This window comes from Galeopterus variegatus, unplaced genomic scaffold, assembly GCF_000696425.1.
Source record: "Galeopterus variegatus unplaced genomic scaffold, G_variegatus-3.0.2 Scaffold7963, whole genome shotgun sequence".
In the NCBI taxonomy this organism is placed as follows: Eukaryota; Metazoa; Chordata; class Mammalia; order Dermoptera; family Cynocephalidae; genus Galeopterus; species Galeopterus variegatus.
Genome location: NW_007734074.1, coordinates 42,138 through 69,551, shown reverse-complemented (window position 1 = coordinate 69,551; position 27,414 = coordinate 42,138). Strand labels below are relative to the sequence as shown.

Sequence of the window (27,414 nt, the reverse complement as noted above, 5' to 3'; positions counted from 1 at the left end):
AAAAAAGACAAAAACAAACAAAAAAGAATCCAGAACAAATCCCCCACATATAACATGTATTGGTAAGCATTCCTCCCTCAAGAGATTGTAACGGCCTTCTCAATAGCCTCTTATGATGCTGCTTTGCACTGCATCACCCCATATGTTTTCTATTGCCTTTGCCCTCTAGTGGCTTTGAATTTATTTAAAATTATCCACCACTTTTTTTTCATCATCCATAGTATTGATTTAACAAACTTAAAAGATGTAGAGGAAGATGACAGTACTCCACTTCATTTCGAAACTACTTTCTAAACCACTACTTTTGGCTACGGCGATTAATTTAAAAAACAAACAAATAAACAACAAGTACTAAAGAAAACAGATAAAATTAGCTAAAGAAATGTATGGAAATATGTTGGGAAAAGAGTTGCTATGAGATATTAAAGCAACAAGAACAGAGATCCACATTGAGCATATAACAGAAAACAGCAAAAGTGATAAACATGTAAGAAGAAATCAATGGGAACAAAATTGGCAATGGAGAGGAATGAACTATTCTTAGCAGAAATCCTCCTCTACCTGACCAATTTCAGTAATTTCAATGATTTCCTTTAACACAACAGGAGTATAGAGGAAGAAATGGAATGCTCAGAATAATCAATGAGGAAATTAGCTTAGCCAGGCCTCAATTCCTCATCTGTGAAATGAATGAATGGATACATGATTGCACAGAAGTGCAGGCATCTTATACTTACATAAAATGTATAAAATGTATTGTTATATAAAATGTAAAACCAATGGGGATAGCTGGGTAAAGGGTACATGGAACTCACTATACTGGTTTTACAACTACCTGTGAGTCTATTGTTATTGCAAAATAAAGTTTCTTTGTTTTTTTTTATTGGTTATGAATATTCATACAAAGCTGATTGTCACCCCTCGTGCCCAAGATGTGAAGGCCAGATGCATACTGGCAGCATGCCCATTACTATAAATTGCGATTGTACCCTATGTCCCCCACCCAATTATCCCCAATCTCCCTCCCCCCCGCCTTTCCCCTACTCCCATTACTACAAATTGCGATTGTACCCTATGTCCCCCACCCAATTATCCCCGATCTCCCTCCCCACCGCCTTTCCCCTACTCCACATTGTATCCCTAGGTATGTTCTCTCCCTCTGCAAGTCCAATGCACCACTGTGGTCTTTCTTTCCTTCCTTTCTCTCTTAGTTCTCACTTATGAGTGAGGACATGTGGTATTTATCCCTCTGTGCTTTGCTTATTTCACTCAACATAAGTTTCTACAGGCTCATCCATGTTGTTGCAAATGGGGAATTTCATTCTTTTTTATGGCAGAGTAGTATTCCACAGTGTATATATACCACAGTTTCTTTATCCAATCCCATCCATCGATGGACATTTATGTTTGTTCCATATCTTGGCTATTGTAAACAGAGCTGCGATGACCATGGGAGTGAAAGTATCCCTTTGACATAATGATATCCATTCCTCTTGGTATATACCCAGGAGTGGGATTGCTGGACCGTATGGAAGATCTATCTGTAGTTGTTTAAGAAACCTCCATGCTGTTTTCCATAGTGATTGTACTAATTTACAGTCCCACCAACAGTGCAGACATGTTCCCTTCTCTCCACACTCTCACCAGCATTTGCTATTCACCATCTTTTTGATTGTAGCCAGTCTAACTAGGGTGAGGTGATACCTCAATGTGGTTTTAATTTGCATTTCCCTGATGACTAGTCATGTTGAGCATTTTTTCATGTATCTGTTGGCCATTTGTATGTTTTCTTTGAAAGATGTCTATTCAGCTCCTTTGCCCATTTTTTAATTGGGTGATTTATTTTTTTACTGTGTCATTGCTTGAGTTCCATGTATATTATGGATATTAATCCCTTGTCAGATGCATTGTTAGCAAAAATTTTCTCCCACTCTGTAGACTGTCATTTCACTCTATTGATTGTTTCATTTGCTGTGCAGACTGAAATCAGGTTTTCAGTCTGATACAGTCACATTTGTTTATTTTTTTTTTCTTTTGTTGCTTGTGAATTCAGACTCATGTTCTGTGCCCAGACCTAATTCCTGAAGTGTTTCACCTATATTTTCCCTTAGTAGTTTTACAGTTTCAGGTCTTATACTTAAGTCATTAATCCACTTTGAGTTGATTTCAGTACATGGTGAGAGGTGCATTTCTAGTTTCATTCTTCTGCATATGGATATCCAATTTTCCTAGCACCACTTATTGAAGAGGCAGTCTTTTCCCCAATGTAGATTTTTGTTGCCTTTGTCCAATATCAGATGGTAAGCCTGAGGGGAAATTTCTGGGTTCTCAATTCTGCTCCACTGGTCTTAGTGTCTATTTTTATGCCAGTACCATGCTGTTTTGGTTACTATTGCTTTGTAGTATAATTTGAAGTCAGGTAGTGTTATGTCTCTAGCTTTATTTTTTTGCTCAGGATTGCTTTAGCTATTTGGGGTCTTTTGTTGTTCCATATGAATGTTAATATTGTTTTTTTCCATTTATGTGAAGAATGTCATTGGTATTTTGATGGGGACTGCATTGAATCTGTAGATTGCTTTGGGCAGTATAGACATTATCACAATGTTAATTCTTCCAATCCAAGAGCATGGAATATCTTTCCATCTTTTTGTGCCTTCTTTAATTTCTTTCAGGAGTGATTTATAGTTCTCATTGCAGAGATCTTTCACCTTCTTGATTAAATTGATACCTAGGTATATTATTTTTTTGTGTGACTATTGTAAATGGGCTTACTTGCAAAATAAAGTACAGCCTGTAGAATCAGACCACCTGGGTTTGGATATAGGCACAATCACTTACCAGCTGTGTGACCTCAACCAAGTTATTTAATCTCTCTGTGCTTCATTTTCCTCATCTGTAAAATGATGATAATAACAGTATTTTCCTCATAAAGTTGTTGTGTGGATTAAATAAGCTAATACATGGAAAGCACAAACAACAGTGCTTGCCACATAGTAGGCACTCAATTATGAACCATTATTAAAGTTATAATTTTTAAAAATTTATCCTAAGATCACATTCACCTCTAGAATTCTGTGTACTTAAATGATTGCTATTTTTGCACTTCTAGTGTGGACAGATACTAACTAGTTTCCAAACAGAGAAAAAAATCTGGTCAGCCATTGAGGCCAAAATTTTAGCTCAGTCGTTTGTCTTCTCTCCATAACGTAGGATTCAATGTCATATTTATATAGACATACTTGTATTTATTCTTTCAAAATTAAATGTATCACAAAGAACATATCACAAAGAACCATACTGTTGGAGAGGAGTCTCAGTTTACTCTGTAGCCTGGGCTCCAGATAATGCTACATCTATATATATTTTGAAAGATCTGAAGAACAGAAGATTTCACATTCTCCCTAGCTAATCCTTACCAGGCCCTTCAAGATGTCAGGAAATTATTCTTGCTGTAATTTATACTTATTGCCTCTTGTCACCCAGTGGATGAAGAAGATAAGTTTTGGAACTTTATACCTCAAGACCCCTACTGGATCACTTTTTTTTTCCTTCTCTAATTTCCTTACACCACTATCTTCCAACTGTTTAATCACCTTCCTACTTCATGGATGTATTGTAAGAATTACATAAAATAGAACACATCAGAGCACCTAGCTCTGTACCTGGCACATAGTAAGCACTGAATGCACTTTTCTTTCTCTCCTAATCAAGTACTAACCTGATTATTGTCATTAGAATGCAAGGCAATTGGGGTATTCTAATTAGAATCTTATAATGAACGTACAGGCAAGCTCACAAATCCCTAAGTTTGTATCTTTTATTTGGCATTTTCAATGAAACCAGATTCTAGCTGCTCTTCCCTGCCTACCCTAGTCAAATTTTATCCAAATCCCAAACTTTCAGCCATTATGGTATCTTTTAAAGTTTAGATATTTTAAATTAAAATAGTTTGAGATATAAATAGACATCCTTTGTGAAATTTTTTTCTTAAAATTACTCCAAGCCTCACCTAAACCTTATTCAGTCACATTTCCACTTAAAATGTTTTTTGCTATTCTTGCAGTTCCTGTAAATGTGCTTCTCCCTCCCTTTCAAAATGTGAAATCCTGTCAGAAAAGGCAGATTTTATAAAATCAAACACCCACAGTAATACTGCAACATGCTAGAATATAACTTAAGATAAAATTAATTCAGTAAAAGTGGTATCTTGTTACTTCAGTTTGCAACTCCCTTGTCTCTTTTCTAATAATTTTTAAAGCTAGAACAGTCTGTATGCTTCTCACTGTATCAGTGTTTTCAGCTAAATTTTCTCCTCCTATCCTTAAGATTCTATTCTGAAAGTGACAAAACATGAATGGAAAAGATACCAAAGCTTGATTTTTCAGATAACTACTACTTGAAGAGTAGTTCAGAAAAATTCTGTTTTCACTTTCAGCCTTCTTTGCCTCAGAAAGAACTTGGCTTTTTGTCATAATCAAATGCTATGAGAAAATGGTTAAACGAGCCCTTGGATTTGCAGTCCACTTTATCCTTAAATGTTGCTACATGAGTATTCCTGAGGATTTTTTTTTCTTTAGTCGGACAATTCCCAGTTAAAACATCAGGATTTCCTAACACAGTTATAAAACCTAAATTCTAATAAAGATGGCCTACAAACTCAATAGAAAGAATACTTAGAATCTTATTAGGTTATTTTATTCTATAAGAGAAAATTAGTTTTAAAAAATCTTAACTAGAATAATGGTTACCTTAAGGAGATACTGTATTCAGGATAGAAGACACTTGCATATTGAACCCACGTACCAACCTCCTCTTCACTTTCCCTTTTTTTGGCTTCTGTTACTGAGAACAGATTAAACGAGTCAAATCTTCTTACAGATACATGTCGCAGACAATCATCCAGGCGTTTGTGCTTCAGAACCTTTAAAATAGAACCAAATATTATAGTCATATTATATAAATGTATCATAAGTTAAGTGTTCAAAATTTAATTGGTAAAGGGACTTTCACTTCCAATAATGGTGAATTAGATAATTCAGATCAACCTCCTACTGAAAATAACTAGAAAAGATGCACAAAGTATTTTAAAACATTACTTGAAGATATCAGAGAGCAAAGATGGTAAAGATTTACCAGTCTGATATCTTAAAATGGAGATAAACATATAAAGAGCTGAGTCTGGCTTTTGCAACCATGCTTCTTCTGAGGACATTTGTGAGTTCCAAAAGAAAGAGAAGAAACGCAGCACCTTTAACAGCCTATGGAACTAGGAGGTAAAAGCTGAATTTCAAAGCTTGCCTAGGTAGGAGCACGTATATTATTTGGAGCCTGGGGTACACGTGTGTGTATGTCTACATGTGTGTTTTAGGATAAATCAAATGAATAATTTTGTTGGTGTCACTGAAAACCAGGTTTTTAAATGTGGGAGAAAGGAGATGCAGCTGTAAGGACGATGAGGTTAAGCAAAAACTCTGTAGCTCTGAAAAAAAGAGATGCAGGTGGAACATATGGATTAAAAAGACTGATGAGACATATCAACCAATAACAATGTTTGGACTTTATTTGGATTCTGTTTCAAAATAATCAAATTGTAAAGAAAAATTATGAGAAAATGGGGAAAATTTGAAAACCAACCAGATATTTCATGACGTCAATGAATTATTCTGGGTATAATATGGTATTGTAATCATATTTTCTTAATGTCCTCTTTTATAGTTGCACAGTGAAATATTTACAGAAAAAAACAATGGTATTACTCCTCTCCCTCTCACCCAAAGGTGGGAGAGGAAGTAATGGGAAAATAGAGATGAAACAAAGATGGTCATAAGTTAAAAACTGTTAAAGCTTAAGGATACCTCAGTGATTATTTTATTAGTATACTATTCTCTCCAGTTTTGTATATGTTTGACACTTCCCATGATAGAAAGTCTTTAAAGATACAAGACATCTTACTTGTAAACAGACAAAAAATAAAAAGATATCTGAAAAGCTAAATATATTTGGAATTAAAGCAATATACTTTTAAATAATCTATGAACCAAAAAAGAACATGCAATGAAAATTATAAAGTATTTAAAACTGAATGATAATAAGAATATATTTCAAAATATATGAAATGCAGCTAAACACAAGCTTAGAGACAAATTTATAAAACACCAAAATTTGGTAAGCTAAGCATCTATTGCAAATATTAGAAAAAGAAGAATTAGGTCCTCAAAAGAATTGAAGTTAATGAAATAAAAAACAAATACATAGGTGAGAGAAGAAACAACACTATAGTTATTTCTTTGAAAAGATTCATAAAAGTGATAAATCCTTGAGAAGATCAATAAGAAAAAAGACAGAGGTATAAATCAATGTGATATAGGTAGAACACTGCAGATCCTGTAGGCATTAAAAAATAACAGTAAAGAGCCGACCCGTGGCACACTCAGGAGAGCGCAGTGCTAGGAGTGCAGCGACACTCCCGCCGCGGGTTCGGATCCTATATAGGAATGGCCGGTGTGCTCAGCCAGTGAGCGCAGTGTGGGCGACACCAAGCCAAGGGTTGCGATCCCCTTACCAGTCACAAAAAAGACAAAAATAAATAAATAAATAAAATAACAGTAAAGAGATATTATGAAAACTAACTTTGAAAATTTAGACAAAATAGACAAATTCCTAGAAAAATGCAACCCAAAATTGACATAAGACATGGAAAATGTAAATAGTCCTAAACTATTTTTAAAATTGAATTCATAAATAAAAATCTTACCACAAAGAAAACTCCAGGCCCAGACTGCTCACCAGAAAATTACACCAAATGTCTGTCAGAATTAATGCAAATTTTACCACACTCTTCCTCAATCCTCAGACAACCCTATGGGATAAATACCTGTTATGTGAGAGAGGAAACAGGGCACAGGGTGGTTAAGTAATTTGTCCAATGTAAGCGAGCTAGTAAGAGGTCCTATGGGTCAAACGTGTCCCTCAAAAGTTCATGTATTGGAAACTTAATCCCCACTGAAACCATGTTAGGAGGGTGGGAAATCCTATTACGGTAATTGAAAGGTGAGGCTTTAAGAGATGATTAGATTGTGAGGACTGTGCCCTTGTGAATAGATTGATCCATTCATGGAGTAATGGGCATAGTTCTGACGGCTTTAAAAGGAGAGCAAGAGAGCAGGTTAGTGCTCTTGCTCAGTCCATTCTTGCCATTTGACACCCTGCATTGCTGTAGAGTCACCACCAAGAACAAGGCCCTCACCAAACACACTCTCTGGACTTTGGACTTCCCAGCTTCTGAAACTGTAAGAAATAAATTTCATTTCAAGTATTCTGTTATAAGCCACAGAAACAGACTAATACAAGAGGTAAAGCCAGGGTTAAGATCCAGGCTGTCTGACTATAGACTCTGAACTCTTAACACCTCTGCTTGTGGAGAATATAGTAAACTGGCCTCAAATATCGATTCAAACTTGCTTCTAAGATACCTTCCCATATGAAACAGATGGGAAACTACATTTCCCAGAATCAACAGCAGCCAGAATTTCTGTTTAGGCAAAATATCTGTTTAAAACTTATATACTATGTCAAAGGTTTAGAAGGTTTTCTTTTAAACAGAGTATCAGAAAAGTTAGCCTCTCTTTGAAGGTTTCAATTAAAAAAAAAAAAGATGAATTGTTTAAAAGCCTTTACCAAAAATAAAATCTTATTATCTGTCAACTGTGGTCATCAGGAAGAAAAACTACTCAACAGAGCAAAGTAAATTTTTAAAAATGTAAATGTAGATATTACAAATTGTCTTGGATCTTGCCCAATTAAAGTCCAAAAGGCAAAAACATTTTTATAGTAATTAAATTACTCCTATGTCAAGATAATGACACCATAAATCACTAAAATAGAAAACTATTTAAGCCAACACATGTATAATACTGGAAGGGGCTTTTATAGCATAGTAAATCCCATGATCTACAATATGACAAGGTGATACTCAATGAAAGTAACAGGCAATATTTTTAGAACAAATAAAACATTTCTTTATGTAATCTATGTTAGATAAAGATCATTACAACAGGAGATCAAGTAAATGTATTTTGACACTTTATTTTTTTATTTGCACAACAATTTATTTTCTTATAATTCTGGAGGCTAGAAGTTTGAGATCAAGGTGTCGGCAGGGTTAGTTTCTTCTGAGGCCTCTCTCTTTGGTGTGTAGATGGTCATCTTCTCCCTCTGTCTTTACATCATCTTCCCTCTGTGCCTGCCTGTGTGCTAATCTCCTCTTCTTACAGGGATACCAGTCATATTGTATCCGGGCCCACCCAAATGACCTCATTCTAACTTAATTAAAGCATTATTCACAATAGCCAAGATATGGAAACAACCTAAATGCCCACTACAGAGGAATGGATAAAGAAATTGTGATACACACACACAAGTCCTGGGCTTGCCTGTGGCTCACTCGGGAGAGTGTGGTGCTGATAACACCAAGGCCGCAGGTTCGGATCCCATATAGTGATGGCCGGTTTGCTCACTGGGTGAGCGTGGTGCTGACAACACCAAGTCAAGGGTTAAGATCCCCTTACCGGTCATCTTTTAAAAAATTAAAAAATTAAAAAATTAAAAAATAAAATAAAATAAAAGAAGACCCTGCCCATTGTGACAACATGAATGAACCTGGAGGACATTATAATAAATGAAATAAGCCAGACACAGAAAGAAAAATAATGATCTCACTTATACATAGAATCTAAAAAAGTCAAATACACAGAAACAGAGAGTAGTACCACAGGAGGGGAGATGGGGAAATGGGGAGATGTTGGTCAAAGGGTACAAAGTTGCTAGGGATCCAATGTACATCATGATGATTAGAGTTGATAACACTGTATGGTATACTTGAAATTTGCTGAGAGTAGATTTCAGGTGTTCTCACCACCCACAGAAAGATAACTATGTGAGGAGATAAATATGTTAATTTGCTTTAATGTAGTAACTACTTTACTATGTATATGTATTTCAAAACATCATGTTGTAAACATTAAATACATATAACTTTTTAAAAGTTTTGTGTTTTGGGTTTTTTTGTTTTTGTTTTTTTAAAAAAGACCCTATCTTTACATACATTCATATTCTGAGGTACTGAGGACACTTCGGCATATGAATTTAGGCTAGCTACAATTCAGCCCCTAACAGAGGAAGAGCTGGTTGACATTTACTTTTAGTTTAAAGATTGAGTTACTTTTAGACCATCAATAATATTTGCAGCCTTGTGAGCTGAAAGGACACTCACATCTCCCCTAAATCAATGAACTTTAACCAAAGATCAGTGCTATACCAAATAAGTTCATGTCAAAATGTTAAACACCAGGAGAAAAAAAAAGGCATTGAATCCTAGGGTCCCTAGACCCATCGGGTAAACAGGGTATGCACCTGAATACAATGCAAGTCAAAAACCCTTTCATTAACCTGAAATGTTTGTCTACTCCAGAACTAATTGAACTGAAAATAACTATGCAGGAACCTTAGTAAACAATATTCCACTAGAAGCAGAGTCACTCAGAAAATGAGCAAGGACACTGCAGAAGAACCTGTCCGTATACAAGGGTACTTCAAAAAGTTCATGAAAAGATTTGTATTATCTTTTAATTCTATTTTTCCGTTAACTTTTGTTTTTAATTTGTATTGAATCATAATTGATTATACATACTTTGAGGGCTCAATGTTGATATATGTTGATCAAATCAATATTACTAGCATATATATTGTTACAAATCATAATTACTCTTTATGCCCCTTGTCCAATCTCTCCCTATCACCCTCTTCCTCCCCCCTCCCACCACTGATAACCCAAGATTTCTTCTCTCTCTCTGAAAGAGTAACGATTACTCTGTTGATTTGTTGCCTAGATGATCTGTCCAATGCTGAGAGGTGTGTTCAGGTCCCCCAATATTATTGTAGAGCAGATGCTTCTTCTGTCACTCTGGAATGGGCTTAGTAGAGAGAGAGACATACTCTTCTTTTCTTTGGTCTCTGCTAGTAACTCTCCTTGTGTCAATGCACTCCAGTGGCTGGCGGACCATCTGCATGGTGGATGTGGCGTCTAGCTGCTTTTGCGGCAGCTGTGGTTACTGTGGTGGCTGCGGTGGGCCACCCACATGGAGATGATGTTTTTGGCATGCTCCTTGGCACTGGCAGTGTGCCTGGTTGTGGGAGGGGGTTCCAGTCCCCATCTCCATGCCTCGGGTCCCACCATGAAGTTTTTGAAGTACCCTCGTAGTTACATGAGTATGAACACCTTTATAATTCTTTGAGTTCAATCTCTTCCCCTGTAAGACAGGAAATAATAATGCCTACCTTTGGGCTTCTAATACAGTGCCTGACACACAATAGCTATAGAGTGACTGCAAGGCTTTTGTGAAAATTAAAGAAATACATGCTATGTGCAAAGTGTATGCTTACAGTTGGTATTCAATAAATAGTTAAATCTCTTCTGGCTAAACAAGGCAGATAGAACACTCACAGTTATCTCCCATCCCTCCAAAAACCTCCTAGAATACTAGTTAAGGAGTAAAAAAAAAAAAAAGGCAAAAGTCCAAAAGGACAAAGAGACTGAGAGGGGAAATGATGAGTGGTAACTAATTTGGCAGACTGAAGACAACTGAAATCTAAGTGCCAGCAGTGGAGAAGCCAAGAAAAAAAGTCCTACAACAGACTCAGGAAAGACTCAGTTACTGGAGTCACTAGGCTTTAAGAAGGACAAGATGCAAGAGTTGAATAGAAGAGTAGGACTAAACACACAAATATGGTTGAAAATCTTTTAAAACAGTAGCTAGATCCCCTGATTCCATCAGCAAGCCAGGCAACTACCCTGCCTCCCCAGTGGAACTCTGATGAATAAATTACTAGAGAAGATGGATCACAGAAGTTCTGGTCTTAAACATCAAGCACAGCTTAGAGTGGCATAAGGTGCTCTTCATTCTGATCACTATCCCTTTCCCTCACTTTGCTTCTAGATCACAGGCAGACAGTCTTATATATGCCAGAGAGGAGATTGCAATATATCCTTCTGGGGATATCAGAATAAGAGAAAAGACCTCAAGATACTGACATTTGAGATTTCCCCCAACAAAATAGCCAGTTCCTGAAGAAGTTACCCTATAGTTAAGAGGACTTAAAAATTCAATCAGGATTGTTCAAAACCAGAATGGTGCTCATTCTGGGACTCGAAAGGGATAACAATGCCCCTCTGAGAATCAGACTGAAGAAGAATAAAGTAGACAAGCACAAAACGGAAGTCAATAGGCAAAAATGAACTCCCAGCTCAGGACTTTTTCAATAGATCTTACAGAGAAGTAAAAACAAATTAGCTCTATCCAGGTCTCAGGATAGAGGAAAAATCAAGGAGAATTAAGCAAAGTCAGAAGAGAAAGCATTTAAGATTCCATGTTACTTCACCATAATAAAGAGAGAATAAAAACAAGGAGAAAAGGCTAATATCTCTGTTACGAAAAAGGCCCCAACATCCAAGCTAAAACAGAAAAATCCCAAAGAAGACCTGATGTAATCAGGAAGTCATAATGATGATGGTAATACCTACTATTTATTGTGATTCTACGATGTGGCAGATTCTGAACTAAGCATTTCACATACATTATCTCAAACCCTCAAACCAATCCCCCAAAGAATGTGTTATTGTTCCCATTTAATAAATGAAGAAGAATCCAAACATAAAAAGTTGTTCCACTTCCCACAGCTTACAGAAGACTTACTTATGTCATACCTGTTACCAAAAGAATTTAAGGTGGCTTAAAAAGATGCACGATACAACAAAATAACATTCATGAAAAGTGGATGATAACAAAAAAAGGAAAACAAGATAGGGATATAAAACAAAATCAAGAATAAAGGTAACAAAAGTATATTCATAAAGTTCTGAACGCTTAATATAGGAGATCAATGAAAAGCCAAACAGAAAATGGCAGACTAGGATTGAATCAAGATCCAGATGTGTTTGATGTTAGTGCTCTTCCCATTGTTTTACTGATTAAATACTCTACAATTTTTCAATAATGCCTAAAGTGAGTTCAAAACACTGACATTCTTCTTACTCTGTTCATCTGATTCAATAAATAACTTGAGAAAAAGTAATTATATGAAGGTAGAAAAGAAAAGCAAGGGGTTAGAAAGCATCCCAGGACTAAACTCAGAGAAAGAAGGATATAACACACCATTGATTATAAAATGCAACATTTTTTTCTTCCTTCTGATGTTATATAGAATAGACTGCCAATTGACCACATCATGCCATCATGATTTGAAAATACTCATGTTCACTGTAAAAGAAGGTTAAATACAGAAGAGTAAAAATTCACCCAAAATTCCACCATTTAGGGAGAGCACACTGTTAAACATCCATCTATACAGTCATAAACAAATAGCAATGAATACTTTTTAAAGGGCTCATACTATACATCTTGTTTATATCCTGTGCCTTGGGTTATATGTCCCCCCAAAACTTAATTCCCACTGTAACTGTTGAGGGTGGGAAATCTTATTATGGTAATTGAAAGACGGGGCCTTGAAGAAAGGATTAGATTGTAGGACTGTGCCTTACAGAATGGATTAATAATGGTGGTCAGGGGTGTGGTTCAGAGGGTTTGAAAAGGATAGTGAATGAAGAGGTTAGTCTCTCTGCTATGCCATTTTTGCCATATGATACCCTGCTGTCACTGAAGTCACCACCAAAGAAAGCCTTCACCAGATGTGTTCCCTGGACTTTGGACTTCCTAGCCTCTGAAACTGTAAGCAATAAATTTTGTTTTCTTTATAAATCACCCAGTTTCAGGTATTTCATTATTAGCAACAGAAATGGACTAAAACATCCTGTGTTTTAGATTACTTCCAGTTTTTCAATATTGTAAAGACTGTCATGTGATCTTACTTGTATTTATGCATATTTATCCAATTATGCAATGTTTTTAATGTTAAATAAATAAATAAAATCCTTGTTAGGAAAACACAATAGGATTAAAAAATAGAAAATGAAATTATTTCTAGCCCTGTAAAATAATTTCACTTTAAATAATCAGAGACAGAAGAGGTCTTAAAGAAATCTAGTCCCATTCCCTCATTTACAGATACAAAAACTGAGGCCTGAAAAAGTTGCTCACAATCATACAAATAGGTAAGGCAGATCTGGGTCTAAAATTGTTGCTTTGCCTCACACAGGGTGACGGAGATGCAAAAAGGACTACTCAAAGCCCATCTCTTCTGGGCAGTGAGACATCCCAAAGGGGCCAATCTCACAGAACCCTCAAGAGAGAGGCATTCCTCCTTGGGAAATTGACACTGAACTGGGGTTCTGTCTCAGTATTTATTCTCCAGGCCAGAAAGTTACAGAAAAAAAACATAGGTGGAGTTATGATTAAGTATAGTTTAACAATAGAAGCTGATAACATCAGTGAAACAACAAAGTGACATTCCATAATGCAATTTGCGAAAGGTTAAGTTGATCCACCAACAAAAGCTTGTTCTTAGCAAATACTGTTTTCCTACAGCAGTTTCCTCAGTATTTTTACATAACAATAAAGCAACTTATATCAATCAGTAGGTTAACCTGCTCTCAAGGACGTCTGTCCTTGAGAGCCAGTAATTTTGCTGTGTTACAATTCTATATTCACAACAGAGACTTTAGCCTGGGGAAAGTTTCCTGTCTTTTGCAAGTTTAACATTTCCAGATGTAATTTTTAAAAGTTAGGTTATACCTGAAACTACAGGGCTTTGGAAACTAGGCCCTGTGAAATGCATTTGCTTTATAAATGTTAGTATACTCCACATAAAATCAAGGTATATTAAATTCTATTCCAAAATCATGCTCTCTTTAAGCACTTACAGTCTCAAACACACAGCATCCTGTTTTAATATAAATTGTACTGAGAAATAGTCCATTAATCAGATTCCGACCTCTAGGCAAGATTTTTCATTCTGTAGGTGTTTATGAATATGTGTGTGTGTAATGGTCATTGCTACGTTTTCATCTGCCCTATATCCCTTCTTTTAGTGAACTGCCCCTCTGCCCCTCCCTCACTCTATGTAATTCTGCTGGGGTTATTATCTTCCCTGACACAGGGTGGGCCAATGACTCAGGTTAACCAAAGTGCCCCATTCTCCTGGACACAAAAACTGATCCAAACTTGGCCTATCAGAGGCGTCTGGAAAAAGCAATTTGGTTGTTGGGGAAATGGTAATTTTTTCTGGGTCACTACCTGGTTGGTTGATGAAAGCCCGGAGTTTCATATGGCCATCTGTGCCATCAGGTAATGAGATCCAGCAAAGAGAAAAATAGAACATCCATACCTTCTATTGATATTGATTCATTAGACCTCATCTAATTTAAGTACACACTAGGCTCAGATGTTAGCAAGTGATCTGGTACCAAATGATGAACTCGGTTAACCAGGTTTTCTTTCAAAAATGTGAATTACAAAACAGAAAATATTGAATAGTTAACAAAGTGAAGAGCCAGGAGACGGCATCAGAGCCCTATAGGGTAATGGAAAGACAAGCAGACGGAAGCAGATGTCATACAGATGTCCCACAAGATAGAGGAAAGGAGTAGCATATCTCTAGCACTTCTTAGATTCCTCCCAGTTTTCTAGGTCTGGATGCATACAAGATATGAATGATCCTCTCATTTGAAACATATTTACAAGGAGCCTGCAAATGTTTAATATATGTGATCAACTATATTATTATAGAAAAATATTCACTTCCTCCTTGCCGCCTCCAAGGAAAGAGTATACTTCCCTGTTAACTTTCAGCTTGACCAATTATCTTACTTTGGCCAACAGTATGTCAGCAGACATGACATGAGCAGTGGCTTAAAATGTGTTTACGTGGTTGGACTTGATCTTTGATACTTCTGCCATCATCATGAGAACATGTCAGCCAACCGATACAAGGATTAGAGGCTTGTGGACCAAGTGTGCAGCATAGATCCACCCAGCTGACCACAGCCTATGTCAGTCAACTCCCAGGTGACCCCCAGAAGCACAACAAAATAAATTCTCACTGTTGTATGCCATTACGATGTTGTGGCTGTTTGTTACTCAGCAATAGCTAACTACTATGATACACTAAGGACTAGGTGCTACGTGACACTTACTCTCAGGCTTTCCACACTTAACAATATCTACTAAAAACCAACTAGCTAGACCCTGTGCCAGGTGCAGAAAATGGAAATTAATAAAACATCATCTTTTCCCAGGGGGAACTCCAATTCTAATGAGAAAGACTCTGATCAAATGATCATAAAACAATATAATAAGGGGTTCACTGGTGGAGTGGGCTTAGAGTCAGCCCAGAGGCATTAGGGGTGACTTCACAGAAGAGCAGATTGGAATGGAGGTGTGAAGAATGAACAGTTATTCACTGCTATGGATTCAATGTCTCCCCAAATTCACTGAAACTTAATCCCCACAGTTAAGAGGGTGGGAAATCCAATTATGGTATTTGAAAGGTGGGGCCTCTGAGAGGTGATCTGATTGTGAGGGTACAGTCCGATGGTTTAATGGGTGGTAATGGGTGGGTTCTAGGGTCTTTAAAAAGAGAGCAAGTGAGGAATTAGCTCTCTCTCTCTTGCTTAGCCTTTTTGCCATGTAATACCCTGTCTCTGTGGAGAGTCACTAGTCCCAAGAAGGCCCTCACCAGATCTGGACTTTGGACTCCCCAGCCTCCGAAACTGTAAGCAGTAAGTATGGTTTCTTTACAAGTCACCCAGTTTCAGACATTTCTACTATAAGCAAAAGAAATGAACTAATACACTCACCATGTAGAAAAGAGGATAAAAACACTCTAAGCAGGCACCTGTGTATAAAAATATTAAATGTCAAAGCATGTGGGAAGTTCATATGGCAGCCATAGCTGAAGCTTGTCCTTGTTCTGATTATGAACACTTATCAACATAAGTGCTGTTCAACTTGAGTTTTTACTATATTAAGAATCACTGAAGTCATGTCTCAGAACAGAAAAAGAGGATAGTATATATCACAACAAATATACAAAGATTTGATTAATTTAAAGCCCTAATTTAGTACTTTGATAATTCCATTTTAACAGATGTTTATTTCACTATAGACAGTTCTTATGATGATCTGTGAGGATATGCATATTACTATCCTGTAATACTATTTGCAACATTAATAGCAAAATCAGGTCATTAATTCTCTAGAAAGACTGTCAATGAATCAGTAAAGAAATTATTTTACTTAACTGTAATGATCTACAGTACTTAACTCATAACTCTAATGAGTTATGTCATAACGACACTAAAAAACACTGTATGAAAAGGTGACTAGAGTCAACTGCAAAGCTAACCCTCCAAGTACTAAAAGCACAATCTCAAGTAAGATGGCAATAGCTGGAAAGCTCTTCTCCAAATACAACAGTGAGAAATGGAAAAATATCCTTGAGTAAAGTTTTCAGCAGGAATCCTCTGGCAGAGGCATAATACTGGTGTGTAAAAACAATAAACAGACTTCAAGTAGTTTGCAAAGAAAGTCAGTGATCACAAATCAGAATTTCTGTCAAACTTGCACACAGTGAAGTTATGAGAATCAGCAACCACTCTCAAGTACTAGAAGATGTCCCCCGTCGGGGACACCGAGAATCTCGCTGATCGCTTCAAACTACAAGATCAACACTTAACTTTCACATTCCGGTGACGGGGAGTGGGGGGCAGGGGCAGGTAGCTCTTCCTACTCCCTTCACCCTCCGCTATACGGAAGAAACCGAGGGAACACGTGCCATGTCACTGTCCCAACAGTCAACCACGCTCATCTCCAAGAGACTTGGGGCCGAAGGGTGCAGACTAGGAATCGGTAAATAGAACCAGGCTGGGAGTTAAGAGGCAAGAAAAAACCTGAGGAAGAAGGTAAAACAGATGCCGGGAAAGACCAGTATGGTGTGGGGAGCGGCGCTCCCACCCATCACACCGGCGAGCAAAGGGAAAAGTCCCTCAGACTCAGACGAATGTCTGGAAGGGGATCTTCTACTTCGATCTGAGTTTTCCTGAACATCAGCCATGGCTTCGCCCCTCCCCACCCAAACCTCGCCTTATTTCTCCTTTTTGGTGGGACCCTTAGGTGAAGCAAGGGGACGCTTCCCAGGTGACTCCCGGCAGACTGAGAGGGAACTCCCAGAGCTGCCAGGAGAGAGCTGCGGCCGGTCGCTCACGCGGTACCTGCAAGGGGAGTGGCCAGAGGCAAAGTGAGGCGAGCGGGCTCCCCCTCACCTGCTTCAAGAGCTTCCATCGGGCGGCTCCCAGGGGCGCCGAAACTGAGGGCCCCGGAGCGGCGCCACCACTTGCCAGTCCCCTGTCCGCGGCTTGCTGAGTCTCGCCAGCCCCGGCGTCCGCGACTCGCGACTCCATCCCATTCGCGCGGTCTATACCCGGAGGTGCCGCCGTCACAGAACTCCCCTACCAGGACCTACTTACTTCTTCCCTGCCAGGACCTGTGACGCCCAGCCTCTCTCCCACGGCACTAGCGTGCACGCCCTCCCCGAATTCCGCATTTCCGGTAGTCGCGTCTCCTTGGCAACCAGGGCAGCGCTTCACGTCATTGCACCATTTTGCTGGTGGCCATCTTGAGTGAGGGCGAACCAGAGGGGGAGGGAGCTGTGGTAGAGCTTGTGGGACGCTGTCTCTCATTGTTTTCTTTCGTCCGCTGCTTCGTCTAGAGCTCAGAAGACTAGTAAAGAACAAAAAGTTTTACAGTTTTGAAGACTAAAGAACCGGGGGAGAAAAAGCCCATCCGTGCCCTTAACAAAGATGGCGAAATCTGCTTAGTGCTCGTGCTAGATTGGGGGTTACGTACACCGGCGTGCTGCAAACCAGCTCTGGGCAGCTCTAGATAGGTTGTCGTTCTACTAGCCGCAGAACGCAGACCGCAGACTTCGGCTGGACGCAGCTGAGGTAACGTCTGCTTCTGCTACACAGCATCAGGATCTCCGACCTGCCTTCACTCGTTTGAGCCCAGCGCCGGACTGACTCTATTTGCGTACGTATGGGATTGTGTGCTGGGGTGTCTCTTCCCTTCTCCCCTTCCTCTCCCCCACCCCGCCTCAGTCCCCCTGGTCCTCGATTTTTGACCTGTGTGCGTTCACCGCGTGGCACCTGGTACCAGTCTCTCTCGCACTCAGATCACCTCATCCCTGGGGTGGAGAGTTGCACAGGCAAAACGAGTAGATTCTCCTGGGAACACCCATTTGTCTACCCCTCCCCCATACTGAGTTCTTCCTGCGCATAAAAGATGGGTGGATTGAGGCTGTAGCGACAGATATGATGATTTAGGACCCTTGCAGGCCCCTGTTACTGGGCCCACCTCCCCTTTTTTTTTCTTTTTTCTTTTTTGGCAGTGTCGGTTGCTGCTCCCCTGTCCCTACTCGCCCGTTATTTTGCTACGACATAGAATGAGATTAAGTGGGGTGGGGGTGTCGTAGTGAATCAGATCTGTGGTAGATCTGACACGGTATCCTATCTTTGATACCAATGGGGCATTTTGTGAAATGCTTCCTTGATGACATTCAACAGTGTGCAACATACCTAGATTATTCCTATCCTTATAAAGTAGGTACCCTTTGAGTGGTTACTACGTGCCAGGCACTGTATTAAGGTCTTAACATAAATTGTCCCATTTTAGTCTTACAATATCAACAACCCCAGAAGGTAAATGGCGTCATTATTTCGGTTTTGCAAGCGAAGACTCTGAAGCTCAGAAACACAGGCAGTTAAGTGCAGGAGCCAAGACAGGAACCCAATTCTGACTCTTCACTACTTAACTAACTTTCAAGGTTAATAGAAACCTGTCTCCCAGCAAAAACCAGATATGGCCTCACAATGTATTTGCTCATCTTGTAGTGTTTTGTTTTGTTTCTGTTTTTTAATTAAAGCACAAAATACCTTTTTAACTTTAAAGTCCAATAGTTAATGATGTCCAAGATTTGGAGCCAAATCAGATTAGACTTTTGCTGTACTACTGTCCAAGTGACCCAGGGCAGTTACTTACACCTCCCAGAGCCACAGTTTGCTCTCCTGTAAAATGATCATATTATCTACTTTAACAAGTCCTTATGAGGTTTATGTTAGACAAAGTAGATGAAAGCATCTGGCACGTAGCCAACACTCAAATGTTAATCCCCCCTCCTCCCCTTTTATTAAGTATTTAGGCTTTTCCAGTTTATCTTCCAAAGACATACCAAAGATATGTTCAGAGTTATGTGAGATCAAAGCCATTTTTGCCTTTTAAAACCCTCACAGTTCCTGTTAAGTCCATGTACTTATTTGCAAATTTTTATTTTGTTTCTTATTTTCTGTTTTTTGTTTTAGTTTGCCCCTATGTGTACCAGAATCAGTGCTGCATAGTTTGAGCCTGATAGGATTGACTTTACGAATGAGACATTTAAGTCGCATCTGCCAAGAAATATGATTTGAATGACTTTAACTTATACACGTTTTTAGATTTATTTAATCTAAGTTACCAGCTGTCTGCAGATATCCATAACCTAAAGGGTGCCTGGCCCTGAAGGGAGGGGATAAGAACTTCCGATCATAGATGGTCTGAGAACCCACTACTGTATGATCATATCTGTGAAATCATTCATGTGCTGGCAGCCCCAAAGGGTGCATAAACCAGGGACTCTGATATCATGCAGCAGAAGACCAAATTATTTCTCCAAGCTTTGAAGTATAGTATTCCTCACCTTGGGAAATGCATACAGAAACAGCATTTGAATCACTGTAACTTCGCTGATCATTATTACAATAGAATAAAGTTGAAAAAATATCACCTAACCAAGTGTCTGCAGAATAAACCCAAGATATCAGAGTTAGCAAGAAACATCCCAAGTCGGAGCTTCTCATGTAAGGTATGAACTATTTAACTTACTTGTGGGTCATTAAGATTAATTTTAGTTTAAAAATAAAGAATAAATAAGATGTTAGAGCTACTGATTTTCTCAGTAATTCTAACTTGATGTTTTAAATTTTCAGGCTCAATTGTCTGTAGTCAAATAGAAGTATAAAAGAATACATAAACATATTTATAGAGTGCTAATGTAGTATATAAAAGTGTAGATTTACAAAAATGATTCACCTCAGGACTAACTTAGTGTGCCTGCCAGTGCATTTAAAAGTATAATTCAGCTTTCTAAAATTCCTAGAATACCAAATTACAGATCTTAATAAAATCTAATAATATGCTAATTGTATGAATCTCAAATCAGTAAACTTTAGTGAAGGCCATGTAATTGTGTGTTATTTCTCTATTAAAAAAAAAGAAAAATGATCTTGCATTTTTGACTGAGTGGGTCCTGTCATACTGTCTTTCTGCCAGACCCCATGCCGTAGGTGTGAACTCAACCCTGAGACCTGATTGCCATTACATTTAAAGTGCCACATATCCCAGTTTGCCTGGGACAGTCCCAGTTTGTACCTGTTATCCCTGTGTAATTATTAATAGTGTCCCCTTTCCTCTCAAAAGTGTCCTGGTTAGGATGGTAAATTATATGGTCATCCTACTTATTTCATATTAAGCTATCTGTTTATTCTGCTGCCTCTTTGACATTCCTCCCCTACATTTTAGTTGTTATGTTCCTTAAGTCCTTTAAGTTACATATGGGGGTGATATTCTTGCAATATTTTAGCATATTTTATGATTTTAATATTTTAATTTCTGGCTTTGTTTTGTTGCATACTGGTTTTTTCTTTTAGTCTGTTTTGGCTTTCTCTTTTCTTACTGTGATAAAATATATATAACCTGAAATTTGCCATTTTAACAATTTTTAAGTCTGCGATTCAGTGGCATTAATTACATTCATAATGTTGTGCAACTCTTACCACTATCTAGTTCCAAAATCCTGTCATCACCCAAAAAATGTATCCATTGAGCAGTAACTCCCTATTCTCCCTTTTTCCCAGCTCTGGTACCTCTAATCTACTTTCTGTGAATTTACCTGTTCTACGTATTTCTTATAAGTAAAACCATACAATATTTCTACTTTTGTGTTTGGCATATTTCACTTAGCATAATATTTTCAAGGTTCATAATATTTTCAAGGTTGTAGCATGTATCAGAACTTCCTTTTTATAACTGAATAATATTCCGTTGTGTATATAAGCCATATTTTGTTTATCCATGTAACTATTGATGGACACTTGAGCAGGTTATTCTCTTTTTAGAAACTATCTTTTTAACCTTATTTTACCCATCTTTTCTAGTTTTTATTCAATTTTTGTTCTTCTCTTAGCTCATATCTATTTGCTGTGTGTGTTTCTTTTGCTTTATGCTTCTTATCTCTTAGTCCCCTTAGACATTTTAGACATTTACTCTCTAGGTTTTAGTCTTTCAAATTATTTTCCTTTTTATAGCATCTTAGCTTAATTTAGCACTTTGATCCTTTTTTTTATTTTGGAGGTTGGCCAGTAAGCGGATCTGAACCCTTGACCTTGGTGTTACTAGCACCGCAATCTAAACAAGTTAGCTAACTGGGCAGTTCAGCACTGTGATTCTTACTTAATTCACTTAGAAATTCTTTATGCCTTCCTTTTTATTTTACCTTCTTCTACTTTAGAAAAATAAAATTTTTTTTTTTTTAGATCATTTTATGTTGCATTGTGTTTAGAACATTTTGTTGTCATGTACTTTATCCTAACTCTTAGTTTATAAATAGTAGGAAGGAATTACTGTCAGGGTGAAAGCTGTGAGATTAGCTTACACCCTGTATAAAAGGTTGACTATTTTTTTTCCCTGCATTTGTCCCTGAAGCAACTTTTCAGTTCTCTTTCATAGATTCCCACTACCCAGAAACTTTAACCTGACTCAGTGACTCCAAGAAGAGTAGCTCTTTTAGTAATTCTTTTACCTAATAAAGTAGTCCCACTTTCACATGACATGTATCAACCATTCTTCCTATGAGAAGTGAAATGATCTAAAAGCTGTGGTCTTTATTCTTTATCATCACTGAGGGCTGGAGAAGCTTTATAAAGATATCTCTGTAGCTGTGAAAAGACCTCTAGACATTTACTTCTTTCAGCAAGCATCCACTGAGTTCCAATTTTGTCCACTCTTACAGGTTACAATAAAGTAGAAAAAGTAATTAATGCTTTTAGGCAAATTAAAATATATCTGCTTAAAGACTTGTCTGTGTAAGTTAATTAAAGAACAAGAGAAGGCAGCATGTATAATAGAAATGCCAGAAGGCAAAATGTCTAGCCATGACTTGTATGACTGTGTATTAATTAAGCACTTTTAATTTCCCTGACTGGAAAAAAATAAGGAGTTTCAACTTGGACACTTGAGCAAGTTCTCCGAAAGTCCTCTGAGTGCTAAAATTTCATGATTGTACACCTCTACCATGTTACCTTAGCAACAAATTATCACCTCTTAATTTGGGACTCTTCAGTACCAATTTCTGCAGTCTAGCTGTATGTCATAAATTCTGGGGAGCTTTTTTAGAAATGCAGATTCCTGGATCTTACCCCACGTTTACTGGATCATAATCTCTGGTTGAGGCCTAGGGATATGTTTTTTTAAAGTTCCTCAGGTAATTCTGAAACTCTCATCCTGCCACTGACAGTGGGCCTGTATTTAGAAACTAGAGCTGCTTGGTGATCAGGTGTTGCTGATCTAAACCTAATTGAATCCATTCAGTTCTGAAGTTCTTATTGGCAAGTACCTTAGCTTTCCATTTTAAGTTAGCCAGATGGCAATATTAACTTATTCCATTACGTTCATGTGCCAGCTAGTGATATTCAAAGACTAGCATCAAACCAGATACCTCATTTCTTTATCTTCCACATCATCCTACTCTCCTCTGCCTACAAAAATAATTTCTAAAATCTATGATCATTTGAAAAAGATACAAAATTAAAATAGAACAAGCAAAGAGCGAGTACTAAATCTTTTGGTTAAACGTATCATTTGCTTATTTCTACTATACAGATTGCTAATAGTCTGACTATTACAGATTACTGCAATAGTTTCTTAAATAGATTGGTTGACAGATATCTTCTTCACTGGCACTATGATCTATGATTTGTAAGAATCACTGGTTATAACTAAGGTTGAAAACATCATCAAAAAGAAGGAAAAAAGAAATTTTAAAGGAAGACTCAGGAAGAAAAGAAAAAAATTGAAGTCTCACAATAATTTTTTTGTGATAATTCATTGAGTGGGATTGTTTTATAGGTACAACTTAATTATTGGTCATTTATTTACATTCCATTTACTCTTTAACCTGCTTGATTCTGGCTTCCATTTCTTCCTTAGAACCTCAGTCAGTGTCACCAAAGATGTTACATATTTCAACCTTGTGGTCAGTTCCCTCTCATCATCTTATAGGCCCTCCCAGCAGATTTGACATACCTGACCATGCCCTCCTGGGAACACTCTTCTCTTTTGGCTTCATGATTCCATGTTTTTCTGGTTTTCCTCTTACTTTACAAGCCTGTCCTCCTCAGTCTCCTTTTCTAACTTTTCTTCCATGTGATCTCTAAATATGGGGGTTTCTCAGGGCTTGGTCCTCGCCCTTTTTTCTTTCTTTAATTTTTTCCTAAGTAATGTTATTCATTCCCATGAATTTACGTACCATAGCAATTGTTATCTTCATTCCAGACTTACCCATGAGTACACAGTATTTTGCTGCCTAACTAACAATCTCCAATTGGACATCTCACTGACTTCTCAAACAAGCTATCCACAGTTGAACTTAAATTCACCAGCCCTGACTCATCTCTTCTTTATCTCATTTCTGTATACTGTTTTTCACGCTAGAACATTGGAAAACATTTTTTATTTTTTCCGTCCTTTACCCTGCCATCATCGCCATTAACAAACTAGCTTTGTGATTTTCTCATATCTCCCTGCCACCTAGTCTATTACTTAATTATTTTAGTTTAATCAACTGATATCAGCCCAAGGATTAATATTCAGTAAATCACTCGTTTGCTATTGTAGTTATATTCTTTCTAATAAAATGTTCATATATCACAAATCACGTATACCATCATGAATGACATGCTTTCAGAAACACTGCATTAACCTCCAAAATATATATTAAATATGTCCATATTTCTCCACCTCCACCCTCATCACTCTAGTTATCTTTCACCTAGACCACTTGTAAAGACTCCTAACCAGGCTCCTTCCTTGCCCTCTTGTTCCCTTCCAACCCATTTTCCATACAATCAGAAAGATGATCTTAAAATATAAATTGAATCATATCACTTCCCATCTTAAAACCCTTGCAAAACTTATTACGTAAGTATAAAATCCAGTTTCTTTATCATGTCCCTCAAGGCCATGCAAGATCTAGCCCCTTTCTAATTTCATGCCACTTTGCCTCCATTCACTTTGGTTAAGCCACAATGGTCATCTTCCAGATTGAAGAACACAACTCTTTCCCATCCATCTTGACCTTTACATACTTTTCCTAATTTTATTCACCACTACATAACTAGTTCCTTCTCGTATTTTACGTATTGATTAAATGTTACCTCCTGAGAAATTACTTTGGTTACCATGGTCAGAAATGCCCTTTCTTAGGAGGTAACATTTAACCAATACCTAAAGTAGGTAAAGGAGCTAACCAGAGGGAGCAGCATGCGTAAAAGCTTAGAATCGAGAGAGGGCATCTCTGTAAGTAGGGTAGCCAAAATGGTCAAAGATGAGCCAAAAGAAGTAAACAGAGCCAGATTATATATAGGTAGTTTTGTAAATCTTGCAAGAAGTTTGAACTACACCCTCAAAGCAATAGAAGGTTGTTAAAAATGTAGGTGCAATCAGATTTGCATTTTATAAGAGATTCTCTGACAGAATTACAGAGAATAGATTGGAAGTAGGAAGCCTTGTTAGTTAGGTGAACGAAGATGAGAGCCTAAACTAAACCCATAACTTTAAAAATGGCAAGAAGTAGAAAATTTGAAGGAAAATCGAAGGGATAGAATCAGTTGATCTTCATCATTACAGGGAGATTGCATGTTATTTGAGACATCTCATTGGAAGAATAGAGAGTATCTGGTGATAATCCCCTTATCTGTTTGGATTCTAAAATCCAAAAGCTTATTAAAAACAAAAGTTTTTTTATTAACCGATGGGCGGGGGCCACAAAACCTAACCTAAACTAACACAGAGCTATCATGATCTTTATTTATCCCTTCTAGTAGATGCTTTGCTCTAAAATCTTATTGTGTGTGATTACAGGATGATATCCCCTGCAAACTGGGATAGGCACCATGTTAACTTTCTATCATCACAAAATTCTAAAATGTGTGGATCATCTTTGTGTTTCAGATGGACTTATTTCACAGTCACATATGTAGCCTTACTGTTATTCAGATCTTAAAGGTGAAGAAGGGGAAGGAATTTGGGGAGAGTGTGTGGAGTTTGGGGAGAGTTGTCATGTATAGGTAGTAGTTAAAGCCATAAGAGCCATAACACTTCATTAGATTGGGAAATCTTTAAAGACAAGAATTTTATAATATACATCCCAACACATAGCATAATGACTGCTACATACTAGATAAGCAATAAATGTTTGTGGAATGAATTAATAGTTGGATGATTTTTTTCTTTTTATGTAATCATAAGTTTTATTGCTGGGAAAAAGACCCCAGATATCATCTAGTCTGAGCTCCTTCTTTAGGTCTGTGATCCATTTTAAGTTTATTTTTGTTTTTAGTGTATGGGGGGGGGGGGCAACTTTATTCTTTCGCTTGTGGAAATCTAGTTATCTCAACCATTTGTTGAAAAGACTGTTCTTTTCCCAATGAATTGTCTTGGCATCTTGTTAGGAATCTGATGCAGGGGTTTATTTCTGGACACTCAGTTCTATCCCATTGATCTATATGTCCATACTTATGTCAGTACCATACTCTCTGTACTGCTACAACTTTGTAGTAGGTTTTGAAATCAGGAAGTATAGCTCTTTCTTTAAAAATGAGAAAACTAAAGCCACGGAGCATAAAGTTAAGTAAGAAAATTAGTAGTCAGAACTAGAACTAAATTAACCTGTTTCACAGTACCTTTCTTTTTAAACGCCTTTTAGTATCAATTATTACAAATATACACAAAGTCATAGAGAATACCATAACACTACTCAGCGTGACTTTTTTCTTAACTAATAAAATTAAAGATACTTGAAGACTTCCTGTCTACTTCCCTGATCATATTCCTTTACCTTTCTGTGGTTATTATTCTAATCTATTTTTCCATGCAGCTTTCTATATAAATTATACATGTATTTGTATCCACAAATAATATTTAGTATTATTTTGCATGTTTTGAAACTATATTATATAGATAATATAATATACATGCAATCATATAACTTGCTTTTTTGCTCAGCATTATGATTTTGAGATTCCACATTTATACACATATCTCTACTTCATTTATTGCAACTGCTGTATAGTATTCCACTATATTATATACCACAATTAATTGGTTTTCTTGGGTCAAGCATATATGTTGTTTCCAATTTCCAGACTTACCAAAAAATGCTTCAAAGCACAATCTTATATTTCTTTCGGCCTATGCGTTAGTGTTTCTCTAGAGTATATACCTAGAATTGGAATTTCTGATTGCATACACACCCTAATGTTTCTTGCCAAATTAATTTCTAAATTGATAGGACCAACATATACTCAAACTAGGAATATGTTAGAGTTATGTCTCTATATTCTGAATAGCATTTGATATTATAGATCTTTTCCTTTTTGCCCTTCTGACAGATAAATAGGATGCTAATGTTATTTAGTTTTCATTGCCCTGATTAATAATGAGGATGAACATCTTTTCTTATATTTATTGACCCTATTGGTTTTGTCTTCTTGAATTGCTTACTCATGCCCCTTGACCATTTTTTCTAGAGTTTATCTTTTTCTTACTGATTTGTATGAGTTCTTCATATGTCCTTTGTCTTTTATGTGTGCTGTAGATATCTTCTCCATATTTGTTCTGTGTCTTTTCACTTTATCATGTCTTGAAAGTAGAATTGATAGAATTTAGCAGATCACTAGGTTGTGTCTGGAGAGAAAAATAAGGCAGACTCTAAGGTTTTTAAGCCTGAGCAGCTGAAAGGACAGATTAGTCATTTATGGAAATAGAAAAGATTGCCTGAAGAACCGGGTTGGAGAGCAGGGGAGTGGGTGGCAGATATATGGGGAGATTAGATTGGAAGTTCGGTTCTGGACATTTTTTGAAATACCTATTAGGCGTCCAAGTAGAAATGTTAATTACTCAGTTGGAGATACAAGTTCAACTTGTTCAGGGGAGAGGTTCAGGCTACAGCTATGAATTTGGGAGTCTTCTCCGGATAAATAGCATTTAAGGTCATGATTGGATGAGCTCACCAAGGGAATTAGTGCAGACTATAAAG

The 27,414-nt window shown here is 37.4% G+C and overlaps 2 protein-coding genes across 3 annotated transcripts in view; one reads left to right on the top strand and one right to left on the bottom strand.

The window, feature by feature from the left end:
• Positions 1–17,465, bottom strand: part of CAMKMT (calmodulin-lysine N-methyltransferase) — a gene marked incomplete at its 3' end in the record, with an annotated part of 39,155 nt that extends 21,690 nt beyond the window's left edge. Inside the window, exons 1-2 of the mRNA XM_008592494.1 lie at positions 17,273–17,465; positions 4,749–4,921 (exon numbers count right to left, since the gene is read on the bottom strand). Coding sequence (XP_008590716.1) covers positions 4,749–4,921; positions 17,273–17,410 — 311 coding nt within the window. The remainder of the gene's footprint in view (positions 1–4,748; positions 4,922–17,272) is intronic.
• Positions 17,466–17,925: 460 nt separating this feature from the next.
• Positions 17,926–27,414, top strand: part of PREPL (prolyl endopeptidase-like) — a 38,764-nt gene continuing 29,275 nt past the window's right edge. For both annotated transcript variants that reach the window (XM_008592493.1, XM_008592492.1), the window contains exons 1-2: positions 17,926–18,038; positions 19,367–19,905. In XM_008592493.1, the coding sequence (XP_008590715.1) occupies positions 19,687–19,905 (219 nt within the window). In that variant the 5' untranslated portion in view covers positions 17,926–18,038; positions 19,367–19,686. The remainder of the gene's footprint in view (positions 18,039–19,366; positions 19,906–27,414) is intronic.